Source organism: Cyanistes caeruleus, chromosome 2 (assembly GCF_971803275.1).
Source record: "Cyanistes caeruleus chromosome 2, bCyaCae1.hap1.1, whole genome shotgun sequence".
Lineage (NCBI taxonomy): Eukaryota > Metazoa > Chordata > Aves > Passeriformes > Paridae > Cyanistes > Cyanistes caeruleus.
Window position 1 is genome coordinate 3,205,696 of NC_141702.1, and position 23,900 is coordinate 3,229,595.

General features: G+C 49.5%; 1 protein-coding gene across 1 annotated transcript in view; it reads right to left on the reverse strand.

Annotated features, from left to right (window-relative positions):
• The window catches only part of XKR6 (XK related 6), a 168,417-nt gene that overhangs the window by 11,770 nt on the left and 132,747 nt on the right, over positions 1-23,900 (reverse strand). Inside the window, exon 2 of the mRNA XM_086875584.1 lies at positions 7,974-8,170. Within this exon, the coding sequence (XP_086731710.1) occupies positions 7,974-8,170 (197 nt within the window). The remainder of the gene's footprint in view (positions 1-7,973; positions 8,171-23,900) is intronic.

Genomic DNA, 23,900 nt, shown 5'->3' on the forward strand with positions numbered 1-23,900 from the left:
TTAGGGAACTACTGGAATGCACTGAAATGGTGAAAAAAACCCCAACTTTTTTGCTAAGGAAAACAACACATGGCTCCATTTAGCATAAAATCTCTTCCCACCCATTTCTATGTTCTGAGTAGGGGTGGTTGGCATGAAACAACAGGACTGCACAAACATGTACAATATATGTGCATTTTAACACTGCAGTCTGACATCTGTTACAGCACCTCTATCCTGTCACTCTTTTCTTTTCTGTTTTAATTTGGATGAGGACCGCAGTCACTGGGAAATATGTGCAAACCTGCCTACCACAGGTTGAAAGGATGATGTAATCCTGCAAGTGGGGGCTAAAATACTCTGAAAAAGAAGGGAGCAGCACCTCAGAGCTGGAAAGGAAAGCCCAAGGAGATCTGCTGGCTGCTTTGGAGAGTGACCAGGAGAATCCCTTTTTCCTTAGCACAGATCTGGGGAAGCTTTGGACCCTGTTCCCAGAAATCTGCAACTAAGCCAAGACTAATTCTGTTGACTAGTAAGTTCTGTCCCAGCCTCCGAAACAGGGTGGCCCAGAGTACTTGGTGGGAATTGTTCTTGCCATCACCTGAGCCAAGCATGGGAATTGTTTGGGTTGGTGTTGGCTGCCGGGAGCTAAAAATGTGCCAAGGGCTGTGCTGATAAGTGAAGCAGAGGATGAACAAGATCTGGTGGCTGTGCTCATGTTCTGATGTGGTTTGGTTTATCAGCAGGGATGAAACCCAACAGACTTGTCCCTGGATTGGGAAAGCAGCATCTCCTGCCAGGGCTGCGTGAGGGAACTTCCTGCTAAAAACACAGCTCCCACGGGCTGTTCCTTGGAGATGAGACAACATCGAGGCAATGCTTCAAACTGTCTGTGACAGCACCAAACAGGGATCCTGCAAACCTCCTCTGGCAGATGGCTTGGCCTGGACACAGAGAGCCTGCGAGGCAATTAGGGAAATAACTTCATCCCAGCTCTGGGAATGATTTTGGCCTGATGGGAAAGAGGAAGGGACCCGGTTGGGATGACACTCACTGGCCAGAGAGGTCTCCATCCAGAGATGTGCCAACAGTGCACCCTTTGTAACCTAATGGTTTATAGAGCTTTGGTGTGTTGTGGGGGGCCTTTGGTGGAAACGCCTCAGTGTAATCCCAGCAGAGGGGATGGTCTCTGGAAAAGAAGGAGCATCTCAACATTCCTGGAGAGTACACAGGGCTGGCACCAATGAGGCGAGTCTGGCAGAGTGTTCCTGCGAGGGGGAGTGACAAAGTGACAAAAACGGATGTGGTGCAGCTGGTGCTGTCTCGCAGTGGGGTAGCTGAAGGCACCAGGGACACTGATTTTCCAAGGGTAACAGCAGGAAACTCTTTCTTCCTCTGCTTCCCACTTTTTGTACACTCTGCAGAGACCTATGTGACAGGTAGCAGGTCAGAACTTGCTTTCCACACATTAAGTCATGCTCATCCTGGCTTATCTCCTGGGTCTTCTTGCCTTTTTTCAAACATTTTTGGGACCTTGATGTGCATGAGACAGGGGTTCCTGTGCCTGGTGGCTGTCCCGCCTCAGTGACCCTCTGTGTGAGCACATGGATGTTCTCAGGGCACTGAGAGCGTAAGGTTGGTCAAATGCCACTTAGGACAAAAGTAATTTCAGGAGATTTCTACTGACTCGGTAATTTTGCTGCATGCCCAGACTCAGAGCTGTCACCCCAAGCTAATCATTAAAAAACAATTAATAGCTTCTGAAGTGAGACAATTCTTTCCTTCAAAACTGAACGATTTTGAGTTGCATCAACCTGAATTGCTTCACCTCCATCAGGGGTAGAAGCACAGAGCCCAGCAGGGCATCTTTTCCATGGTTTGTTGCACATCCCAGAGCCTATGTTCTCCCTGTTTATCCGTGTTCTCTTAGATGCTTGACAAGAATCCCACACTAAAGCAACCTGAAGCTAAGAAGAATTGAATTCCCAAGTATTTCACTAATCAACAGCACCTTTTCCTGTGCTCTAAACCCAAACTTCCCATGAGAGGTGTATCTCCAGCAAGCCTGCAGCATGGAATTACCCAAAAAAGTCTGAATTTCCTGCCTGGAATCTGCCTGACAAGAACCCAAACCTCTCTGCATGCCTCAGTTTCCTGGCTGGCCCCCAGCTCCTGGGAACAGCATGAGCTAATGCTGTTGTAGTGCTCTGATGATGTAACCCCTTCCCAGTGATTACCACAGTCTGACAAAGCCTAAAATTGGCATCACCGGCCCCCTGCCAGCGCTGTCCCGTGAATGGTGACTCATCTTTCCTGGCTGTGCCGTGTCCTGTGTGTGACGGCGACACGTGGTACGGAACAGACGGGGTTTTATCAGCACTCCAAAAATAAGAGCCAGAGACATGGCAAGGTGGTGGACAGAGAAGCTGCAGGTGGGGATGGGCGAAGGGATGACGTCTCTCTTTGGGCTGGCTCCAATTCCCATTGGAAAAAGGAAAAAAAATAAATCTGTCCCTGGCTCCGAAGGCTCCTGCATCCCACCGCGCTGGGACAATACGGCTGATGATGGGACAAGCTGTCCCATGCCAGCGTGCCTCAGGCTTGGCCTGCTCTCAGCATGCCAGAGCAAGGCGTCCTCAGTGCCACTGCCAACTGTGGAGATGGCTTTTTGATGCTGCTGGGAGTTGGCCAGGGACCAGCAGCTCGTTTCCAGCAGGGCACCAAATTGCTCCCTCTCATCCGGCTTTGGTGGGAAGGAGGGGAAGGCAGGAACAGAGCCATATGCCCCAGTCTGGCAGAGCACTGGAGTCATATGAGTGGCCTCCCAGGAGAGCTGCTTATGAGTTCAGAGCTATCTGGGCCTCCTTGGTGAACACTTAAAGGGAAACTGTGGTGGAGTCAGGACAAATTGTCAGGGCAGATCATCCCAGATCCTCCCTGCCCAGCAAGCACACGACTGGTGGGGTCCCTTTCCCATATGGCAAAGAGCAACTGCTTCCCTGCTTGTGCCTCTTCTGTCACAGGAAACCAGGCCTGGGTGATGGATGTCTCCCACTTCTTTTAATCCCCAAGGAATGACATGAGAAAAAAGGAAAAAGGAATATCTGCCTTTGGGCAAAATTTTAGCATCTCTTTTTCCTCATGATCTGCCAGAACCTGAGTCAAAGCCCAGAGTGTATCTCTGGTAGATCTTGTCCCCATCTCCTGTTACCGAGGACTTTATAAGGCAAAGACTTCTTTAGTCATACAGTGAAGTTCTCTTGGTGGATCTTAGGAAAAATGCTCCCAAAAGTCAGGAAGAAGATTTCTGCTTTGCAGAAATAGGACTTTCCCACACAGAACCTGCAGATGCCATATTGAATGTAGCACTGATCCCCATGGGATCTGCTGCCTATGTAGAATGAATCCTGGTTTATTTATGAAGTTATGGGACTCTGCAGAAATGGGGACAATTTTGTGTTGTGAGGTCACAGAGATTGGGTTTGGGGGTTTGGATTCCTGTTTGAATATTGTTGGACACACCTGTTTGGCCCAGGCTGGCATGAAGGGTCTTGCACTAAATTTTAATGCTCCTTCAAGGGATGAAAAGGATGAACCTGAGTCTGTTTTCCACTTTTCACTGGAGACCTGGGGATTTTAGTCTCCTCAGTTATCCTCAGGCCAGTGTTGATGTCACTTGAAAATCACATTTTTGAACACCTATAGGCTGAAGGTCTCTTTCTAACTCAGTTGACTAGTTGAGCCTTCTAAACTAAGTGACAGGGAAAATCATCTCTAGTTTGCCCCTGCAAAACGGGATCATAAATGATAACAAATGGTCCCCAGACATAGTTCAGAATAGGGAGAACATGATAAAAAAATAGGACTTTGCTTTGGAAGGGACATGATTGGCAAATTCCACCAGGATAGCTCTGCAGCCAGCACACATCTGTAGTTGTCTGAAATCCTTTTTAATGCCTAATTTGTATCATTCTGCTTAAAAAAAAAAAAAAAAATTACCCCCCAAACCCCATAAATTAATGTTGCTTTTCCTTAACTACATGAGCAGCTTCAGCCTACTTTTGAGGGCTGTGAAGAGTGCAGACACCTCCTAAAATCTGAGATTCCAGCAGGACTTTGCAAAAGGAAGGCTTATGCTGCAAATCTCAGATCAGCTGTAGGGTTATCGAGGTGGACACAGCATCTATGGAGAGATGTGGCCTTCTTTTGGAGGGAGAGATCTTGTGCTGGAGACTGCAGCCTCATGCAGGCAGAAATATTTACGTGAAGAACTCGTGACATGAGTGGAAGGACATTGTGGCTTCTGCTAAATCTCACTGAGCTTTAAAGAAGCCATATGAAAAAATAAAAAGAAGTGGAAGCAAACCTATTTAAAAGGAGATTTATGCCAGAAAAATGGGGATCCTTCTCACCTCCCTGCCTGCCCTGAGGTTGGGTGTCTCCTTTTCCCTTCTCCTTCCCACTTGGCACAGAGGAAGCGGCACCTCTGTGGGGTGAAGGGGGTTAAGGATGGTTTGTTCTGCAATGTGTGAGGTGGATTATCTGCTGGGAGTGATTATGGAATGAAGGTCTGGGTTGCTGAACTTCTTCTGTTGTTACTGTTACATTTTCTCCTGCAAATACGTGATTTAAATCAGTGAAGTCCTCTGGCTATTGCTGCCCAGGAGAGATGGACATCCTTTTATCCTCTCCTAAACCTCAGACACAGTTAGGGTGACTGAGGGGCAATGCTGCATCCTCTCCAGCATCCCTTCCCCTCCTTCAGTCTAACCCCAATGATAGATCTAAATGCCCCAGATTCCCTGGAGAAAGGTGCTGCTGGAGGTTGAGCATCTCATGCCACCTCCTTCAGCTGCTTTGGGCATGAGCTGTTCCACATGTTGGATCCATCCTTTTCCCCTCACCTTCTCTTGACTCTCTTTTGGGCCCACCCAGCTGTGGCTGTAGCAGATGAATCCTTCACAGAGGGCCTGCCTACCAACACCAGCTCCTTCTCTATGGATATCCAGGAGCTGATGTTCCATTTTCTCCACCAGCCAAAGAGTTCCAGCTCAGGCTCCCAGCATTCACCTTCTGCCACCCACCCAATGGAGCACATGGAGTTCTCACCTCTTTTCTCCCTTTTCTGTTGTTCCTCAGACAAGGACAGCCAGGCTGGGATCTGCTCTGCCTTGTGCTGGGGATACGATGAAGGAATGAATCCTGACTGTCATGAAATCCCAGGGGTCTTGTCCCAAGCTTTATTGAGGCTGGGTCTTGACCTGAAATTCCAGCTCCAGCACTTCTGCTGCTGGACATTCTCACTTTGGGGTGAAACCCCCCTGTTCTTTGGCTGCTGGAGGAACAACAGACACAGGTCCCACCCAAGCCTCTCACGCAGGTACCTCTCATGGTCAAATAGCTCTTGCACGGCATGATGTGGTTTTTCTCTTTCTTCCACCCACCCAATAGATTGCAACCCAGGAAATGAAGCATTATCCTGGTTGTATCCCTTTCTATTCACCCTTCCAAGATCAGCCCTTTCTGCCACCACGCTGCGTGGTGGAAATGCTTTGGAGGAGATGCTCTGGGTCTGAGTAAAGACCTCCAGTACGTTCACACTTCTTTCCTCAACAGCTCTCTTAACACAGGAATTAGGAGACAAAAGCAAAACCTCCTGATAGCCAGTCCAATAACTCCCTTTCTAAAGCTGCTTAAATACAAGTTGACCTATTTGGGGAGAAGTGGAGCCTGGGCTTGGCGTTACAATCCAAAGCGCAGGGGAGAGCTTGGAGGAGGGATGTATGCCACAGGAAATGGTGAACTGACCTTGTCTGGCACTAAATGAATCCATAAGAGTCTGTGGGGATGTATGGAAGCAGCTGGAGTCTGGACCCATCAGCAGGGGCTGTACCTGGGCTTCTAAGCCCTTCCCTGGGCCGTTTTTCCAGTGTGCTTCCCTCAGGGAAGCAGCTGATGCTGTCCCTGTTTAAAGGCAGAACTGGCCCCTTCCTCTGACGACCCATGCTCCCACAGACCCGATGAGCCAGGAGAGACTTGATTTGATTTTTAAACACACTGCCTTCCTAGCAGTATCCATCTCCCTTTGCTTTCCGCCTGCTTTAAGGGAAAATCTTTGCTGCTCCCTTTCACAACGGCTCCTCTCAGCATTTAATTTGCTTTTGTATAATTATGGACCGGCCGGGAGGAGGAGGAGGAGGAGGGGGAGAAGGAGGAAGAGAGAAGCACTGAGCGGGCATGGAGGAGCTCTAGGAATCCTGGCACCGGAGTCAAGGAGCGCTGAGCAAGCCCCGCTGCTCTCATCCATCAGCGCCCGCATCCCTGGCACAGGCGGGGAGGGATGCAGGGAGAGGATGCACTGGGGACCCGGCGAGCTCGGCTGCTGGAGCGTGGCAAGCAAAGAGCCCTCCGGGGCTGGGGAGGCAGGCGGGGACGTGCGCTGCCTTGGAAGAGAGCGCAGCCGGCTGGGCGCGCTGGAGGAGCAGAGGAGCTGCAAAGCCAAGGAAGGGAGGGGGATGCTGGAAAAATGATGCAGCTCGTACAGTGGATTAGGCAGCCGTGCCTGGAAGTGGCAAAGTGGAAGAGGCACGGATTTGAAAGCCTGGAGGGATTATTCTCCCGCCTTGTCTGACTCGCAGCACAACAGAGGCCAACAAACTTCACCCGGCGCTTTCTGCGGCGAGTCCAGCAATCTGCAGAACGCCCTGGCAAACCTCCCAGGCTGTGATTTCTGCATTTTCAGTCGGGTTAATAACGTTGGAAGCAGCAGGAAAAAGGGGGCTGGCAAATGTGAGCCATTCTAGCAGGAGTTGTAGAAAGGCATATTCATCATGTCAGCACTTTGGAGGCCTGGAGAGCTCGTGATGAGAGGTTTCAAGAAAAGACTGCATAAATAGGAGGAAGGAGGCCTCTAAACAACTGTGATGGACATGCTGGAAATACAGAGGAAAGGGAGAGAGGTTGGCCTTCCTTGATGCTGTAGATAGTAGTGACCTTGGCAAAACCAGCCAAATTCAACCTCAAAGCAAATTCCAATTTCAGTTCCCACCTCAGCTCCAAAAACTCCTCAGAAATGACAGGCCCTGACCAGGCTGTTTTTGGGAAGCTGAGTGTCACCTGTGCTGCATGAATCGAGCAGGGGCTGAATAACCCAGCAGCTCCAGTGCTGGTCCTTGGAAAGGATGATTGTCCCTCAGGCTGGTCACCCCCAGGCTGCCAGCATGGCCATGGGCTGGGAGAGCTCTGTGTGCCAGGGCTGGGGCAGGGCCATGTCCCTCTCAGCTGGGACAGATTTCCCATCCTCAGCACATCACAGCAGTGGCGGGCACCAGAATTGGCAAAATATTCCCTGTGGTGGCTTCCAAGCCTCATCTCATCTGTCTGCCTTTGCAGTTAAACCTCCAGTACATCCCTGTCCCTACAAAGTCCCCTCTACTGCCTTCCCTTCTCTTTTCCCGGGCTTGGTGAGAACCATGGTACCAAAGACAAGATTAATTCCTGGGCACTCATCAGAAAAGGTCCTACAGGATTTAGCTGTTTAAAACCCCCCTTTTTTACACTTAGCACCATCAGAGCATTGCATAGGCATTGAACCATTTGTCCTCACAACACAAACTCAAATCTGGCCAGTTTTATCACCCTGTTTATGTAAGGAGGGAAACGGAGGCAGGGAATGGTCGTGTTTGCCCAGTGACAAGTGACAAACAAGTGGTGCCACAGCAGCAGAGCCTGCTTTGCCTCCTCCTGACAACACCATCATTCCTTTATCCTGGACTGGGCATGGAAGAGCTGAATCCCATCTTTTTCTTGACACTGACTTTTTTTTTTCTCCTCAGAGGAAGGAGCAGAGATTTTACCCAGCGAACGCAGCAGAAATTTGTCCCAAAGTGGCAGCCCCCAGCCAGGGTGGGAAGCGAGCAACACATCCATCAGCTGCTGAGCACTGGGATCAGAGGGGAGAGGCTGTAAAGGTGGGGAAGAGGGGGGCCACTTACATGGTAATGTTTCTGCACGGTTCTTTTGGATCATTATGCAGAGCTGTAGCACCAGTTGAGGGGCGCTCTCGAGGAACGTTTCCAGGAGGCGCAGCATGTTTACGTCTGCATATTCGTACATCATAGCCCAGTAGAAACGCCGCTGGTGTTCCTTCCGCCTCTGGCTCTGGATCCCCAGGTACATGGTTCGGATATACCTGCAGGAAACAGGAGGGAAAAGCTGGGTGTGAGGTGTTGGAGTGCAGCAAAACCTGTTTGTGGGGGAACGGGGTTCTGGGGAGATTGTTAGGGTTTGCACGGTTCTTCTGCTCCCTCCTGTCAGATCTGAGGAGGACTTTTACAATCTGACTAATCATCAATGTTGGAAAAGACCTCCAAGATCATCAAGCCCAACCTTAAACTGGATGCCACCCTGAGAACAAAACCATAAAATGAAATGCACTTGGTGTTGCAAGGCTGGGGAAACTTTGACAGGTGCCACCCAAACATAAAGCCTGGGAACAGGAAATGCTTTTGAAGCACAAGAAAACAATCCCCTCACCTAATTTTCATCACAAGAAGAGAACCCACATGAAAGATACTGGTCCTAACACTGTCCTAACCAGGACACACTTGGAAGTGGCTTGACAGACCATCTAAAGCCCTCCAGAACTCTGGTAAGGACCTTCTCTCACAGACCCTGGAGTTTAAGCAGTCCACACTCCCAGGCTCATTGTGGGATTCTTGAAGTTGTCCAGGAATTGGAATTTGATGATCCCCATGGGTCTCTTCCAGCTTGGAATATTCTGTGATTCTATGATTTGACCCTGTTTCATCACAGATGGAGCAGTGAACACCACCTTCACATGCAGCACGTGAGTGACCCACAGATGTGAAAGGCCACCGTTTGTCACTGGTCAGCTCTGAGAGTTTGGGCAATATTGGAGTAGAAGGAGGTGTGTCATGCATGGACAGACACAGCTCTACCATTGCCTCTGTCTCAGGACTTGCGGCATTTAAGAAAAGACCCCTAACAGGGTCCTTTTTAATGCCTGTTGATATCACAGAATGCCAGAATGGTTTGGGTTGGAAGGCACCTTAAAGATCATCTTGTTGCAGCTCCCTGCCATGGGCAGGGACACCTTCCACTATCCCAGGCTGCTCCAAGCCCAGCCCAGCCTAGGGCACCTCTAGGGACCGACAGTCTAATATTACATCTTCTTCCTTCTCATCCTGAGCGGTGGCTGTAACCTCGTTGGGGATGGGAACCATTTCACCTTACACCGACCCTAAAGCTGGGCATCTGAGCCAGTCAGTAGCTGGAAATGTCCCCTCCCGGGACTGTTCATGTGTCCCAGCTCGGCTGCCAGCACGGCAGTGGGATGCAGCGCCTGCCGGAGGCTCGGGGAGGGGCTCAGGCACAAGCTGGGGTTTGGCCAAAACGATTAAATCATCCCCTGCCACTGCACAGCCGGGGAGAGCGGAGGGAAGGACGTGAGCCTGGAGAGCCTCTGGATCTCCGGGTTACACCCAGGCACGGGGAGCCGGGAGGGGAGCAAGGACAGCCCTGCTCTTGATGCTCTTTATCCAGCATCTTGCCCTTCCTGACGGGCACGGGAGGCGAAAAATCCCGAAAGAGGACTGCAAGGACACAAAAAAATGACTGAGGAAAGCCGCCAGATGGGGCTCGACACTCGGGAAAATGCTACGCCGGTCATACGACACTGGTGACACTGGTGTGACATCCACGGCAGACCCCGAGTGGGATGGAGATGGCCGTGGAGCACCTGCTCTCCCAACACTCCCAAATCCTGCGCTTGGCATCTCCATGGAAGATCCCAACCCCAGGAACTGCAGCATGACTCGGGCATCCCGCCTTCCCTTCAGCCAGGAATTAAATAAGTGCAGTTTAGCTGGAAAGGCAAAGTCAGGGAGAATGTGGTGGCTGAAGGAGAAAGCAGAGAAAAGGAGAATGCAATGGTTTTTATAAGGTCAGTGGCACAGGGCCAGCAAACGCCAAGTGGTGGTGCCCATAAGGTGCTGTCCATGGGCAAAGGCACCATAACCTCTGCCAAATTCCACCAAATCTGTCCTGGATGGTCTCCCCCGTCCCCAGGAGCTCCCATTCCTGCTGGTATTCAAAACCTAAACCCCTCTTCAGAAGGTTAAACTGCTCATTTCTCATCACCTCAGCCAGGGACAAGAAGAATTTATTGGTTTTCACCCTTCAGCTGTCCTGTTTGCACATAGTTGCCATGTAAACCTTTCATTTCTCCAGATTAAAAATAAAAAAAATAAAAAAATAACAGTTCCATAGAAGCATAGAATTATTAAGGTTTGAAAATATCTCTAAGATCATCAAGATCAACCATCCCCCCAGCACTGCCAAGGCCACCACTAACCCATGTCCCCAAAGTGCCACATCCATATGGCTTTTAAGTCCCTCCAGAGATGAGGACTCCACCACCACCCTGAGCAGCAGCTTCCAATCCCTGATAACCCTTTCCCTGAAGGAATTCTTCCTGATGTCCAACCTGAACCTTCCCTGGTGCAACTGGAGGCTGTTTCCTCTCATCCTGTCCCTGTTCCCTGGCAGCAGATCCTGAACCCCTCTGGCTGTCCCCTCCTGTCAAGAGGGCAAGAAAGCCCCCCTTGAACCTCCTTTTCTCCAGAAAAAAATTCTTTCAGTTCCTTCTCACAGTACACATTTCCTACACCTCTACTCTTCCACACTGCTGTTCCCAACAGCTGACTCCATTTTTGGGTTATTTTTAAGACCATCTTCACTTTTTCCCAGCCCTCCAGGTTGGCTGAACTGCAACAGTGACATTGGGCCACTCAAAATGATTAAGAAATTATCAGAAGAGACACAATGTCCTGCAATGATTTCTCCTGGATCTCTGGGGTTAGGATGAATCTCTAGGAAATCACCACCATCCACAGTTTAAGCATAGATTTTTTCGCTGCTGTCCACAGAAGGAGGACAGAAATGACATGGACAGTAATGACATGGACATGACACCAATCCATGGAAGCAGAATGCACAGAAAAATATTCAAATACATTGATTGACAGAGTGCTGATCCTGTCTCCATCAGTGGCAATGGCACAAACACCAAATCCTCCCTGACTGCTGAGCCTGCAGCATTTGGCAAGGGTCACCTGCATTGTTCCTCTTCTGTGGAGGGGGAAACTGAGTCAGGGAGCACCAAAAAGGTGCTCTCAAAGATTTTTTGGCATCAAACCCCAGGTCTTTTAGTTCTGTCCCCTGCCTCTAAACACCACATGAGTGGAGCACAGCCCTACCTGCTGCTGCTCCTCTGTCCAGGGTGGACATAATTCCTTCACAGCCCTGCCCAATCTGACCCCAAAGGACAAATCTGTCCCTGTCCTATGGGACTGTGACCTCAGGAACCCTTTGGCAAATGTTGGGCAGCGTGAGCAAAGCAGCTCCAAGGACCATTTGCAGCTGAAAGTAAATTAACTTCCTTTTATTTTCTCTTCAGTCCATGAAAAAATATGGTGCTCTGTCTTCAGCATCCTTCAGACCCAACTCTGGCAAAGAGAGGACAGGAATGACTAAGATCCCTTTCCTTCTTGATGCCAGTGGATTGTGAGAATAACTGGGAAAAGTATTATTTCCAACCTGTGGGCTTTCAGCAAGTCATAAATAATTAATCAACATAAAATTTCACCCAGCTCCAACACTGGTACCTCTTAACCCTGTTTCCAAACACCAGTGTACAGAACTGGTGTTAACAGTTTTATTACCTTGTGGTATTTTATTTACTTCTTTGAGGGTCTTCCAAACCTTTCCTAACACTGGTGAAGTGTAGACAACTTAAGAAGAATGAAGAAAAAAAAAAAAATCAATGTCATTTCACCTGAAATTTGTTGTTCCCAGTCAAGCTGGTGGCAAACAGTCTTCTATAATTAGACTTTTAAATCCATATTCAGGCCTGATCTTCAATCTTTAGCAACATGATGCTTCCTCTTATGTCAGTGAAAACCATTCACTGCTCTGTGCTTTTGAAAATCAGTTTAATTTATTTATTTAAGAGCTTAATTTTGGATACAGGAGCCTAACTTTGGGTTTGTTTTTTTTTTTTTTTTTTTGAATGCTGGCTATTTTTATATACGAGTGTGTGTATTTGTGTGTATTTTTAGTTCTAAGTCTCATCACGGCTTCAAGAGATAGAACTAATTTGGGGTTGGGAGGGGGATTAGGGTGATATTTTTTATATTTATTTTTTTTTTAGTGCACAAAGGATTGGCTGTCCCCTCCCTCCTGGCAGGGCTCCCAGAATTCCTGTTGGTATAATTGCCCTCACCTTTATTTACTACGTGTGTCACAGCAGCACATGAACTGCTCAGGTCAAAGTCACTGCTGCCCCTGCTCCAAAGCACATTTTTAAGGAGCCAAATCAACCAAATGTGGCCAAACAACCTTTGGAAAGAGGTGAGAGCCCACCAGGAGGGAGAAGAGGAGATGTTCCTGCTGCAAAAACACAACCCACCCTGACCTTGGTGGAAAAAGCTGCTCCATGTGGATGACAGGGGACGGATTCTGGAGGCTGAGGCTCTGGTTTTGGATCATGAAATGAAGCAGCCTTTGGCCAGCTGGAAAGGCTAACTCTGTGTGGTTACATCCATCTACTTGGCCCTGGCCAAAATTTCCAGGGATTGTGCTGACAAATTTACAGGGTGAACTATTGCAGGGTTGGGCCTTGGCACGGCTGGATTTACAGAGGTGGCTCCCAGAGTCACCAGGAAATGTAGGAGGATGCCTCTGGCAGCGAGCTGGTTGAGGGGAGGAGGATGTGGATGTGTAAAAGTGTCATGGGAGCCCAGAAAGGCACATCAGGACAGGCCCTGGGCATGCTTTGGGGGCAGAGGAGTCCTGGTGACCTGTCCCACACAGCCACAAGATGAGCAAGGGCAGGAAGCTCTGGCTGTAACAGTCTGATCGCTTTTCCTGAGGCCAACGGGACAAGACACAAGAAATTAACTCTCTCATCCTCCAAACCCAGGAAACTTCCTTCATTTTCAGCATTGTGAATGATTACTGGCCCTTCAGTAGATTACTGAAACCTGCACAGGTTGTGATGACCTGGGGGAGTCCAAATATGCCTGGACCACCCTAAGGATTATATTCAGATTTTGGCATGGAATCACAGAATATCCTGAGTTGGGAGAGATCCACAAGGATCACTGAGTCCAACCCCTGGCCCTGTACAGGGCGTGGTGAAGTTGCAGTGCCCATGAACAGGCCTTGAAATTACCTGGTCTAGTAGTACAGGTATATGAAAAATGGATTTTGCTCGTGCCCAGCCTTCTGTTGGGGTGGAATGCTGGAGAGACAGCTCTGATGCTGTGGTAGCCAAAACATTGGGGTGTTACCAACACCTTCCCAGCTCCAAATGCAAAGCACAGCAGTGTGGGGGCTGTTGTGGGGAAAACAAACTCCGCCTCAGCCAGGCCCAACCACAGAATCACAGAATCTCTGAGGCTGGAAAATATCTCTAAGATCAAGTCCAACCAGCAGCCCAGCACCACTGTGCTCATCACAAATGCCATATCCACACGTCTTGAACAATTCCAGGGATGGAGGGTCCACAGAGTGATGGTGACACCACAACCTGGCACAACTTGAGGCTGTTCCCTCTCCTCCTGTCCCTGTTCCCTGGGAGCAGAGCCCGACCCCCCCGGCTGTCCCCTCCTGTCAGGGAGTTGTGCAGAGCCAGAAGGGCCCCCTGAGCCTCCTTTTCTCCAGGCTGAGCTTTCCCAGCTCCCTCAGCCTCTCCTGCTGCTCCAGCCCCTTCCCCAGCTCCGTTCCCTGCCCTGGACACGCTCCAGCCCCTCCAGGTGTCTCTTGTTGGGAGGGTCCCAGAGCTGTCCCCAGCACTGGAGGTGTCCCAGCAGTGCCAGCACAGTGGGTAGTCACTGTCACAGTCACTGTCCTGGCCCAGCTGGCCACACTGTGGCTGGCTATTCCAGCCAGGAAGCCCTTGGCCTTCTTGGCCACCTGTCACTCTGCTGGCTCACATTCAGAAATGTCCTGTGGCACTCCAGGAGCCTGGTTGTGACCTTGGTGACATGGCAGCAACACAACATCGTATGGAGGGCACCATCCCATGGCAGCAACCTCCTCCCTGTGCCCTCTCCTGGAGGAAGAGGATGGGAATGGAGGGTGTCCTTCAGCTGAGGGCTCACCCTCATGCCACCTTGTCCTCTTGCAAGAGGCCTCGTGCACTGGAGGGTGTTCCCAGATTAAAATCCCTCTCCTCGGAGGGGAGGAAAGGAGGACATGTGTAACTGCTGGGCTGGAAGGCTCGGAGCAGAGGCTGCCTGAACATCCCCTTACAATGAGGTTACGTGAGGCCAGATCTCAGCTGGAGCGAGCTGGCATCCACAGGGCTCTGGCAATTTACACCAGCTGCGGCTTTGGCCCGCTTTTTTAATTTTAATGAATTATTTTCACTCTAACTGATATAAAAGGAATAGGAGACGCAGCGCCGGAGCAACAGGGGAGCAGGAAAGTGAAACATTGTCTATTAAAAAAATCAAACTCAGAGTTGCCATCACCATTAACGTGCTCAGTATCAACATTTGTTACTTGTTTTCTTTGTTATAATGTCACATGCCAGTGAAAAGGATTCACAGATGGATTATCATTGTTCCTAGTTCAAGTATCGAAATAGGAATTACAGGTTCCCACCCAGGTGCCGATATTCCACAGCTTTTTCTGGCTGCATCAAACTCCTCCAGAACAAGGGGCTGCACCCAAGCTGTGTGTAGGGAGTTGTTCCTGGTCTTTCCTGGGCTCCTGGCCTGAGCCTTGAAGGGTGTACAGGATTAATTTTCACCACTGCTGGTTGTGTTGGGTCAAAACCATGCTGAACTGGGAAAGATCACTTTCCACCTCAAAATCAAGAACAGGATCCTTATTTCTGCATAAACTCGAATCCAGCCTCCTCACAGGTCATCCTGACCACACACACCTAAATAATCATTTTGATGACCATCACCAGGGCTCTGATGTTCAGAACTGGGGTTCTTGGTGTTTTCTGACAACTTTGGGGGATTTCCTTACATGGTTTATACATAAAAAATTAATAAAGTGCAACAAAAAGTGTGTTAATCAAGGGGTTTAGTCCTTCTGCCTTGCAGTTTCTGATCTAAGTCTTATCTACTTGTTTCTTTCAGCTCTGATTAAAGAATTAATAATTTGTGTTATAAAACTCTCACTTCTTGCCAAATGTGCAACTAAAATTTGTATTTGAAGGAATGATTGTCCCAGACTCCTGCTGCACAGGAGAAACTGTTACAATTTCATAGCCTAAGCCAGTCTGAAGCTGTTTTAAAGCACAGATGGCTTTACTACACACCAACCTCAAAAGATGCAACTGATTTATAGAACTTATGTTGGGAAGGATTGTATCATGGAATCACAGAAGAATTTAGGTTGGAAGGAGATTTTAGGGGTCTTTGGACAGAGTTTCCCACCCAAGTGGGGATAACTTTGAAGTTAGAGAGGGTTGGTCATGGTCTGGTGCAGCTGAGTTTTGAAAATCTCCAAGGATGGAGATTTCACAGCTCCTCTGGACAACCTGTTCCAGCATTTAACCCCAATCCCTGCAGAATTATGGAATCATTCAGCTTGGAAAAGACCTCTTGAGTTCAACCACCAACCCAGCATTGTGGGCATGACCAAACCATGTCCTCATGTTTTTTAAACATTCCCAGAGACAGTGAAATTATTTTCAGTCCAAGATCACTTTCACTACTTGAAGAAAGTTTACAAATCAGCCCCTCCTTGGAAAGAGTAAATTCTGATAGTTGGTATGGGGTAATAAAATCATGACACTGTAGTGTTTTCAGTATCTGATTCCAACAGCTTTGGTATTTGCAGGCTGATTTAACTCATGGCTGATAATCTGGGGGTTCTGATACAAAAAACAGGGCTCCTCTGTGATTGATGATTCCTCAGCAATGTCCCCAGCTCCTCTGAAATTTTTTGCTTTGGTGGCAGTGCCAGGTGAAGGGGACATAAACCTGCACCCTCTCCTCTGGGGCAGCGCTCCTGGTCTTGGTTCAAGTCCCTTTTTACTGATGGTTTAAGTGGATATTTGGGACTGTGAGAGCACAGGCAGGGCTGCAGGTGTGATTTCATCCTGCTGACAGACACTGGGGTCACAACCTCCAGCAGCTGCACAGAGCAGGAAAGTGGGGCAAGGGCATCACTGCAGATAAAACTCCAGAGGCCAAAGGTGCAGGAGCTGCTCGTGTTGCTCCATCTGGGGAATGTTTCTGGGATTTGTCTCTGTGGCTGCTCTCCTTCCCCAGCTGCAGAGTAATTGTCTCTGACTCACAGGCTGAAAGATCACAGACAGAAGAAGAGAAACAAATAGTAAGGAAGTGCTAGCCCTAAACAGCCCCACTTTTTGGCACTGATTTGTCAATCCTTCCCCAGTCTGGCTGTTCCTGAACTGTCCTTGCTTAGCCAGAGCCTGTCCAGTGTTTCTTTATTTGCAAAGGTAGCTGTGAATGTGTTACTGACATATTCACCACAACCCCGGTTTTGGAAGCAGCCAGGCAGCCTCTCCTTGCTGCATCCCCGTGGCTGAGGGGTTCCCTGGATACCCAGGTTGCAGAATCCCCATTTCCAGGTCTCTGCTCAGTAAATCAATACAAAATCAGAGGATAGCTTTGTAGCAGCAGCTACCTTTGTTTCGACCCAGGCTCCTAGAAATCATGTTTGTGCTTTCATTTGTTAATTGTTTTGTGAGATGTAGAGCTCTAAAACAGGAATACAAACCCCAAGACCTCTCCAGCATGGCATGAATGCCCTTTTTTTTGCTTTCAATGTGGGAACCATCTCCATGCTGCATGAAGGAGGAGGCAGAGCAGCGGGGGCTGCTGGAGAGGGTATCCAAGTGATGGGTGCTGCAGAGACCTGTCACAGCATCTATCACACGTGGGATGGTCCTAGCACTGAGCCAAATGCTCTCTCTTATCATGGATTCCCTCCCTCAGTTAGTTATGAATACTTAAACCCCGGTCCCTTTCCTATTTTGCACATGCTTATTTGCTTTAAGGATACTCCGACACTCGGTGCTGTCGCCTCCGGCAAAGCCTTCTGTTTTAAATCAAAGCTGTTAAACAGCTTTACACAGGGACCAGAGAGCTGGACTCAGTTTTGGACTGGAGTTTTTGCTTTGAGCGCATTTGTGGAAATAAGGTTTAGTGTCAGGGCTTTCCTCATGGGAGTAAAGCTGGTCCCAGTCCAGTCAGTCCTGCAGGAACAGCTGAAAGCTGTGAAAGTAAGCAGAGGCATTCTGATTGACTTGTCTTAGCTGCAAGAAAGGGAAGTATCAGGGAAATTCCCTGAAATGCCAGAGAAAATCCTAAGCAAATGCCTGAGGACTCCCAAAATGTGAGTGTTCAAGCACGTGATTCTCTGGGGCACATGGGAACAGTCACCTCCCCCTTTGAACAGGATGGGTCACGTTAGAGTTTTTTAACCCAGATGGTCTTGAGAAGTGATTTGGCATCGTGTGGGCTCACCAGAGCCACGGGATATCCCAGGGGAGGAGAAGCTGGCAATGCTCTGGGTTACCAGTCAATGACAGGACACATCTTCATCTCCTCACGGAGATCCCTTGCTGGACAATGCAGAGCAGGAGAGGGGAAGGACATGATTTTTGCTATCCATGGCTCCCTTGGAGATGGAGACACTTGTGGTTTTCTCATCTAAGGGTTTCTCACTTCCTGAGGGGTTTGGGGTAGTGGGTCCAGAGATCTGAACAGACACTGCAGGTTTCCTGTGGTCTGAACCCTCTAAAGCCAATGTGGACCCCAGGATCACAGTAACAAAACTGGGGGTTTGTTCCCTCACTCAGAGGGAGCCGTTTCCATTCCCACACTCTGGCTGCTGGAAAAGACGAGAGGTCACCTCTGTGGCTGGGAGATCAGGGAACAGATATGGGTTCTAGGAGGGCATTCCCTGAATTTATTTACTTATTTACAGTATTCACTCTCTCCCCAGCCCTCAGGGTGACTGATGCTGCAGCACGACCTGAAATCACCAGACAAGACTTTTCCATGCAGCAAAACCTCTCCTAAGCCCCATGGAGAGCGGCTTTGCAGAGCTGAGGAGGTGGACGCTCCAGGGTTTTCAAACAGCACGCCAGAAAAACAGCAGCCAGGAAGGGTTTAGAGGGAAAGGATTCTGCTTAGGAAAAGGGGAGCTGTTTCTTGAGGAGCTGCTGCAGCTGCTGCAGAGCTGCCAGGGTCAGAGCTGCGGCTGGCTGCCAGCTGCAGCGCGCTCTGCCCGCCGCTTGCATCCGGAGCACCAGGGCTCCCAGAAAATCCTCGGGATGCTGTTCAGCGGCTACCAGGGAGGCCGGACACCACCCCAGCCTTGCCAGGGACCGTCACACAGGCGGGACTGTGCCTTCAGCAGCGCATCCCCGCTTCCCCTGTGCCGCAGGGGTCAGAAGCATCCCTGGAGCAAAGCTCCCGACGCGGCGGCTTCGCACGAGGGCTGAGACTGTCGCCTTCGCTTTGCCATCCCTTTGAGGAGAAGGAGCTAAAAATTGGGTGAGCGCCTGTGAAATCCTGGAAGAACAGCCTCAGATCGTGGCTATTTTTAGTTCCACAGAAGCTGCGCATACATTAGTGAGGGCCTGCCTTCCTCTCCAGGCTCGGAGAAATCACACGGTGTCCTCCCAGCCTGCCAGGAAAGAGTTTAACCCTTGTTGTCCCACCACAGCCAGCCCCAGCCAGCTGCACCTCGGCATGCATCGTGATGGGGACCAGAACAAGGCGGAGAAGGGTCTTGATGGGCATTTTGGCTTTTGCAAGGTAAATGAAGACTGTCTTTGGCCCATGGACCTTATACCACTATGTGTGGTGGGAGGAGCAGGGACTGGAAGAAAATTCCAGCACAGAAATGCCACCAGCACCAGCCCTGGCTGAGGAACAGCCACACTATGGGCTGGAAGGGACAGGGAGCAGTTGAGAGTCTGCAGAGCTTGAAAGTTGATTCCTCAACTGTGGTGACCTCTCGTGATAGCCAGGACAGATGTCATTCATGAACTGCCATGTGCTGCCTTCAATTCACCCACCACAGCGTTACAGAATCACAGAATGGTTTGGGTTGGAAGGGAATTTAGCAGGGACACATTCCGCTATCCCAGCTTGCTCCAAGCCCTGTCCAGACTGGCCTTGGACACTTCCAGGGATGGGGAAATTAAGCACCATGAGCTACTTAATCCAAATCTGCAATCTTTTAGCCACACAACCTCTTGGGAAACAGAACCTCATCACCACATGGATCCCTCAGATCCTTGGTGTCGCATCTCCTTCCTCCCACTGGCTGTGTCTCTGCTGCTCCAGACACATCACACCAGGAAAACCATGGCTGGGACACATAAAGGGAATGAGGCCAGGGCTGAGCTCACTCAAATGCGTGATGCCTTTCAGCGCACAATTAACAAAAAGCAATTGCAACACTTATTCCTACACTTTTTATCTTGGAGGGATGAGGAGCAAAGCCTGATCCCTGCACTTCACACCCACAGGGCCTGTCAGCTCCGCTGCCCGTGCACTTTCACATTTTCCAGCTCTTTAATATTTATTACCTCTGCTGCTTTGTATTACTCATCAGCTATTCCTGGCCAGAGGAAATGTACTGGCGGGTTCTGGAGCGTGCACGTTCCCTGTTCTTTGATGGCCCATGAATACAACAGCACCTCTCAAACACTCACTCACTGCTGGGCCAGTGCAGCCTCCCATGGCTTTGGAGGGAGGAGACACAGACAAGCCACACCATCCCCTCACAGTGGCTTTACAAAGGCCACCAGGATGTCTCAGGCCATCAGGAGAGGAGACACAGCCTTTTTTGGGAGGTACAGGAGCCCTTCCATGGGCTCATCCTCTGATCCCTGCAGAAACATCCCTCAGGAAGTTCAACTGAGCATCCTTTCCTGCTTCACTCACCGTTGTTTTCCAAGTCTTCTCCCAGCCCTGTGATTAAGCCCCTTTGCCTGCTTGCAGGATCTCTCCCATCTGCTGGGGGCTCTAAGTAAGGACAGATAGATTAAAACTCAGCAAGTCAAGCTGTGCAGGAGCCTGTGAGTGGCAGCACTTGCAGTTGTTCCATTTAACAGAAAACTCTGAGTTAAGACTGTTTCTAAACAGTATCACAAAGAGGGCCACCTTCAGTCATGTCCAGAAAAATAACCAGACCAGGCATGGCACAACCCAGTGTTACAGCATTTTTATCTTTTCCCTATTCTCCTACTAATTTAAAAGGAGCTTTCTGCTTGAAGCTTAATAAAAGTGAAGCCACCTGACCACGTCTGTGCTCCACCACCCTCGGGGTGCAGCTGAGTCCTCTCGTGCCAAGAGCCAGTTTATCCAAGTGACACAAATGAGGTCATGGGAACTTTCTACCAGCGAGCAGCATCTGGGAGGTGAGGTGTGGAATCCTGCAGCTCAGCCCAAGGGAGGGATGTTCATGCACAGTTAGGTGCAGAAATGCAGGCAGAGAGGTTAAGTGACTTCCCCCAGGCAAGTGGTGGCTGGTGGGGTTTAATTTAGTATGGGATGGAATGGGATGGGATGGGATGGGATGGGATGGGATAGAATAGGATAGAATAGAATAGAATAGAATAGAATAGAATAGAATAGAATAGAATAGAATAGAATAGAATAGAATAGAATAGAATAGAATAGAATAGAATAGAATAGAATAGAATAGAATAGAGTAGAATAGAATAGAATAATTTCAGTTGTAAGGGACCTGAAATGACCATCAAATCCAGCTTCCAGCTGGGGAGGTCATTTTCTCCCTCTCCCTGCTGGATGGGCTCCTTCTGGAAGTGCTTAATCCAAAGGAAAGAAAGCCTTTCATTTTCACACACGTCTTTTTGACTTCCTGCTGCTCCAAATGCTTCTCCAGCCCATTTGGATGCCTCTCACACATCTGCTCCAGCCCAGGCAGCTGCCCTGCCCTGCGTGGAGGATGTTTGCATTAACATTGACTGTCGTAGCTGCTTGGATGAGATCTATCCCAAAAGCACCAATAAATTGCTGAATGCATTGATCCAGACGTGACTCAGGAGCCACCACTGAATAATCTCCCTGGGCACCTTCCCCTGGCTGAGCCTGGGCAGAGTTTCTGCTCCCCTCAGCAGAGCAGTGGAGGACTCTTCCATCTTGCACTTCTCCAGGGGCAGGCCTGCTTCAGTGACACGTGGGGGCTATTGATTTCTGTAATGAATGGATGGATTTTCCCTCCCTGCTCTCACACCTCCTCCCTCTCCTGTGGAATAACTCAGCGCCTCTGTCATTTACTGCCCAAATGCCTCTCCGAAGTGCAAACACGCAGCCTTTCCCTGCTGGAATTGTGCGCTGCCTCCAAAGCCCTGACCTTGGATTCCACTGTTTTCCCCTGATCTCCTCTGATCTTGCCTCCAGGAGGGTTGATTTAAACCAGTGCAGTGAGGCAAGGATCCCAGGCAAGGAGAACGGAAAGTTTTCCTCTCCAGAAGGAAGGTGTGTGGCCTGAGTGGTTGGGGGAGCCCAGGCTGTGTGTTGGAGGTTTCAGAACTGCCTGGGAAAGGTGGTGGAGATGCCTGTTGGGATGGACTTGGAGGAGATTCCCACTCTCCAGGGATCTGCTCTTAAACAGGAGCAGAGCAGACGTTTTGGTTTGTTGAGATGAAAGAATTGCAGTTGGGGAGTTTGCAGTTGTGGGTGGAAGAAAAACTTGGTGTCACTGGGGTCAGCTGAGAAGTTTCCCAGAGAAGTTGTGGATCCCCATCCATGGAAGTATTCAGGAGCAGGATGGATGGAGTTTGGTGCAATCTGGGATAGTAGGTGTTCCTGCCCATGGCAGGGGCTGGAACTGGATGATCTTTAAAGTCCCTTCCACCCCAGACCACTCTGGGATTCAATGAGGGTCTCACCCCTGGCCCAAAATTCCCATTCCCAGCTCCTCCCTGCATAATCCTCTCCCACCACCCACTTCTCCCCAGCCAGGTCCTTGTAGCTTATCTGAAGTGCCTCAGCCCATCTCCTGCTTTTGGGACCCTTCTCTTCCTGTCACCCACCCTTCAAGTGACCCATCCTGCACCCTGCTGCTGGTGGCTCTTGGCCGCAGCTCAGGGGACAGCTCAGCAGGGGAGGGATGTGCCCTGTGCACATGTTCCAAGGAGCCTGGCACTGCCTGTCAGCCCTCCTGTCCCTCCTACAGGTCCTGCCTGGGCTCCCACAGGAGTCAGGACCTCAAATATCACAGGAGGTGGCATTTGTCACCTCCTATGTTTGCAGAGATTTGGAAAGACCTGCCAACAGACCCAGCTGGAACGACGTCCAAGAGATGTCCTGCCCATAAACCTGGGACTGCAGAGCATCCACAGGGAGCTGGGATTTGACATAACTTCTGCATTACAAACTCCCAGTCTGGCTCAGGTTGCCCTTTGTCTCCACACCCAGGGCCTCATCAGTTAAAAATTTGCAGCTGACTCTGAGCATGTCAGCCCAGGATACAAGTCCTTCAAATCCTAATCTAAAACCTCAGATATCTGAGCCCTAAAACTGCAAGTTTTTGAGCTCCTTTAGCAGGTAACACATGGCAGGCAAGCACAGGAAGGCCTGACCAACACCAGTGACCATCCTAGGCCACAAAGAGATTCATCATGTCATCTTCCACCCTTCCCTGCCTCCAACAGACCATCACCATGTTCGCCCAGACCTCAACATCCAACTAGCAACAGAGTCTGTGTGCTCTCTCCTGCCACTCAGGAGAGTGTCCAGATGGGTTCAGAGCCCTTTTTTTTGGGTTCAAAGTCCTTCCTGTGGGTTCAAACTTCTTCTTGTGGATTCAAACCCTTTCTTGTACGTTGAAACCCTTTATTGTGGGTTTAGATGTCTCTTTGTGTGTTCAAATCCCATTTTTTTTTTGTTTCAAATCCCTTCATGGGGGTTCAAACCCCTTCCTGTGTGTTCAAATCCCTTCATGCAATTTCAGATCTGCTTCCTGTAGATTCAAATCCTTTATTATAGATTAAAACCCTTTCTTGTGGGTTCAAAACCCTTCCTGAGGGTTCAAATCCCTTATTGTAGTTTCAAACTCCTTCCTGTAGGTTCAGGTATTTTCTTGTAGGTTCAAATCCTTTCTTGTGGGTTCAAACCTTTATTGTGAGTTCAAATTTTTTCTGTAGGTACAAATCTCTCCTTGTGTGTTCAAATCCCTTTTCATTGGTACAAATCCCTTTAAACCCCTGTGGGTTTAAATTCCTTCTTGTGGGTTCAAACCCCTTCCTGTAGGCTCAAATCCTTTCTTGAAGGTTCAAATCCCTTCTTGTGGGTTCAAACCCCTTCCTGTAGGTTCAAATCCTTTCTTATAGATTAAAACTCTTTCTCGTGGTTTTGAATCCCTTTTTTGTGGGTTCAGACCCCTCCTTGTGGGTTCAAATCCCTCTTTGTGTGCTCAAATCCCTTTTTATTGGTACAGATCCCTTCCTGTGGTTTCATAACCCTTCATGTTAGTTCAGACCCTTTTCTGTGAGTTCCAAGCCCTTCTTAGCTAGGCCTGAAGTCAGGGCTTGACCTTGGCCATCGAACATCCCAGACAAACCCATCAAGCCCCCGAGGCAGCTGAGGAGACAAAGCTCTCAGGTTCCCGTGTTGGGGCTGCTGGGCAGGATATCCAACACTGGAACAGCTCCTGGGACACGGCAGCGTGTCAGGAAGGCTCTCGTCTGCTGGCTCCAAGGGTGGCCTGGAGAGGATTTTGCCGGGGCTCGATTCCCTGCCGTCGGAAACGCTCCCTCGGCCAGGTGCCAGCAGGCTGGGTTTCCACCGTGGTCTCATGAGGACACTCTGCTGGAAAGAGGATGCTGCAGGCTTGAGTCATCTCCAGGCTCTGGAGGGAAT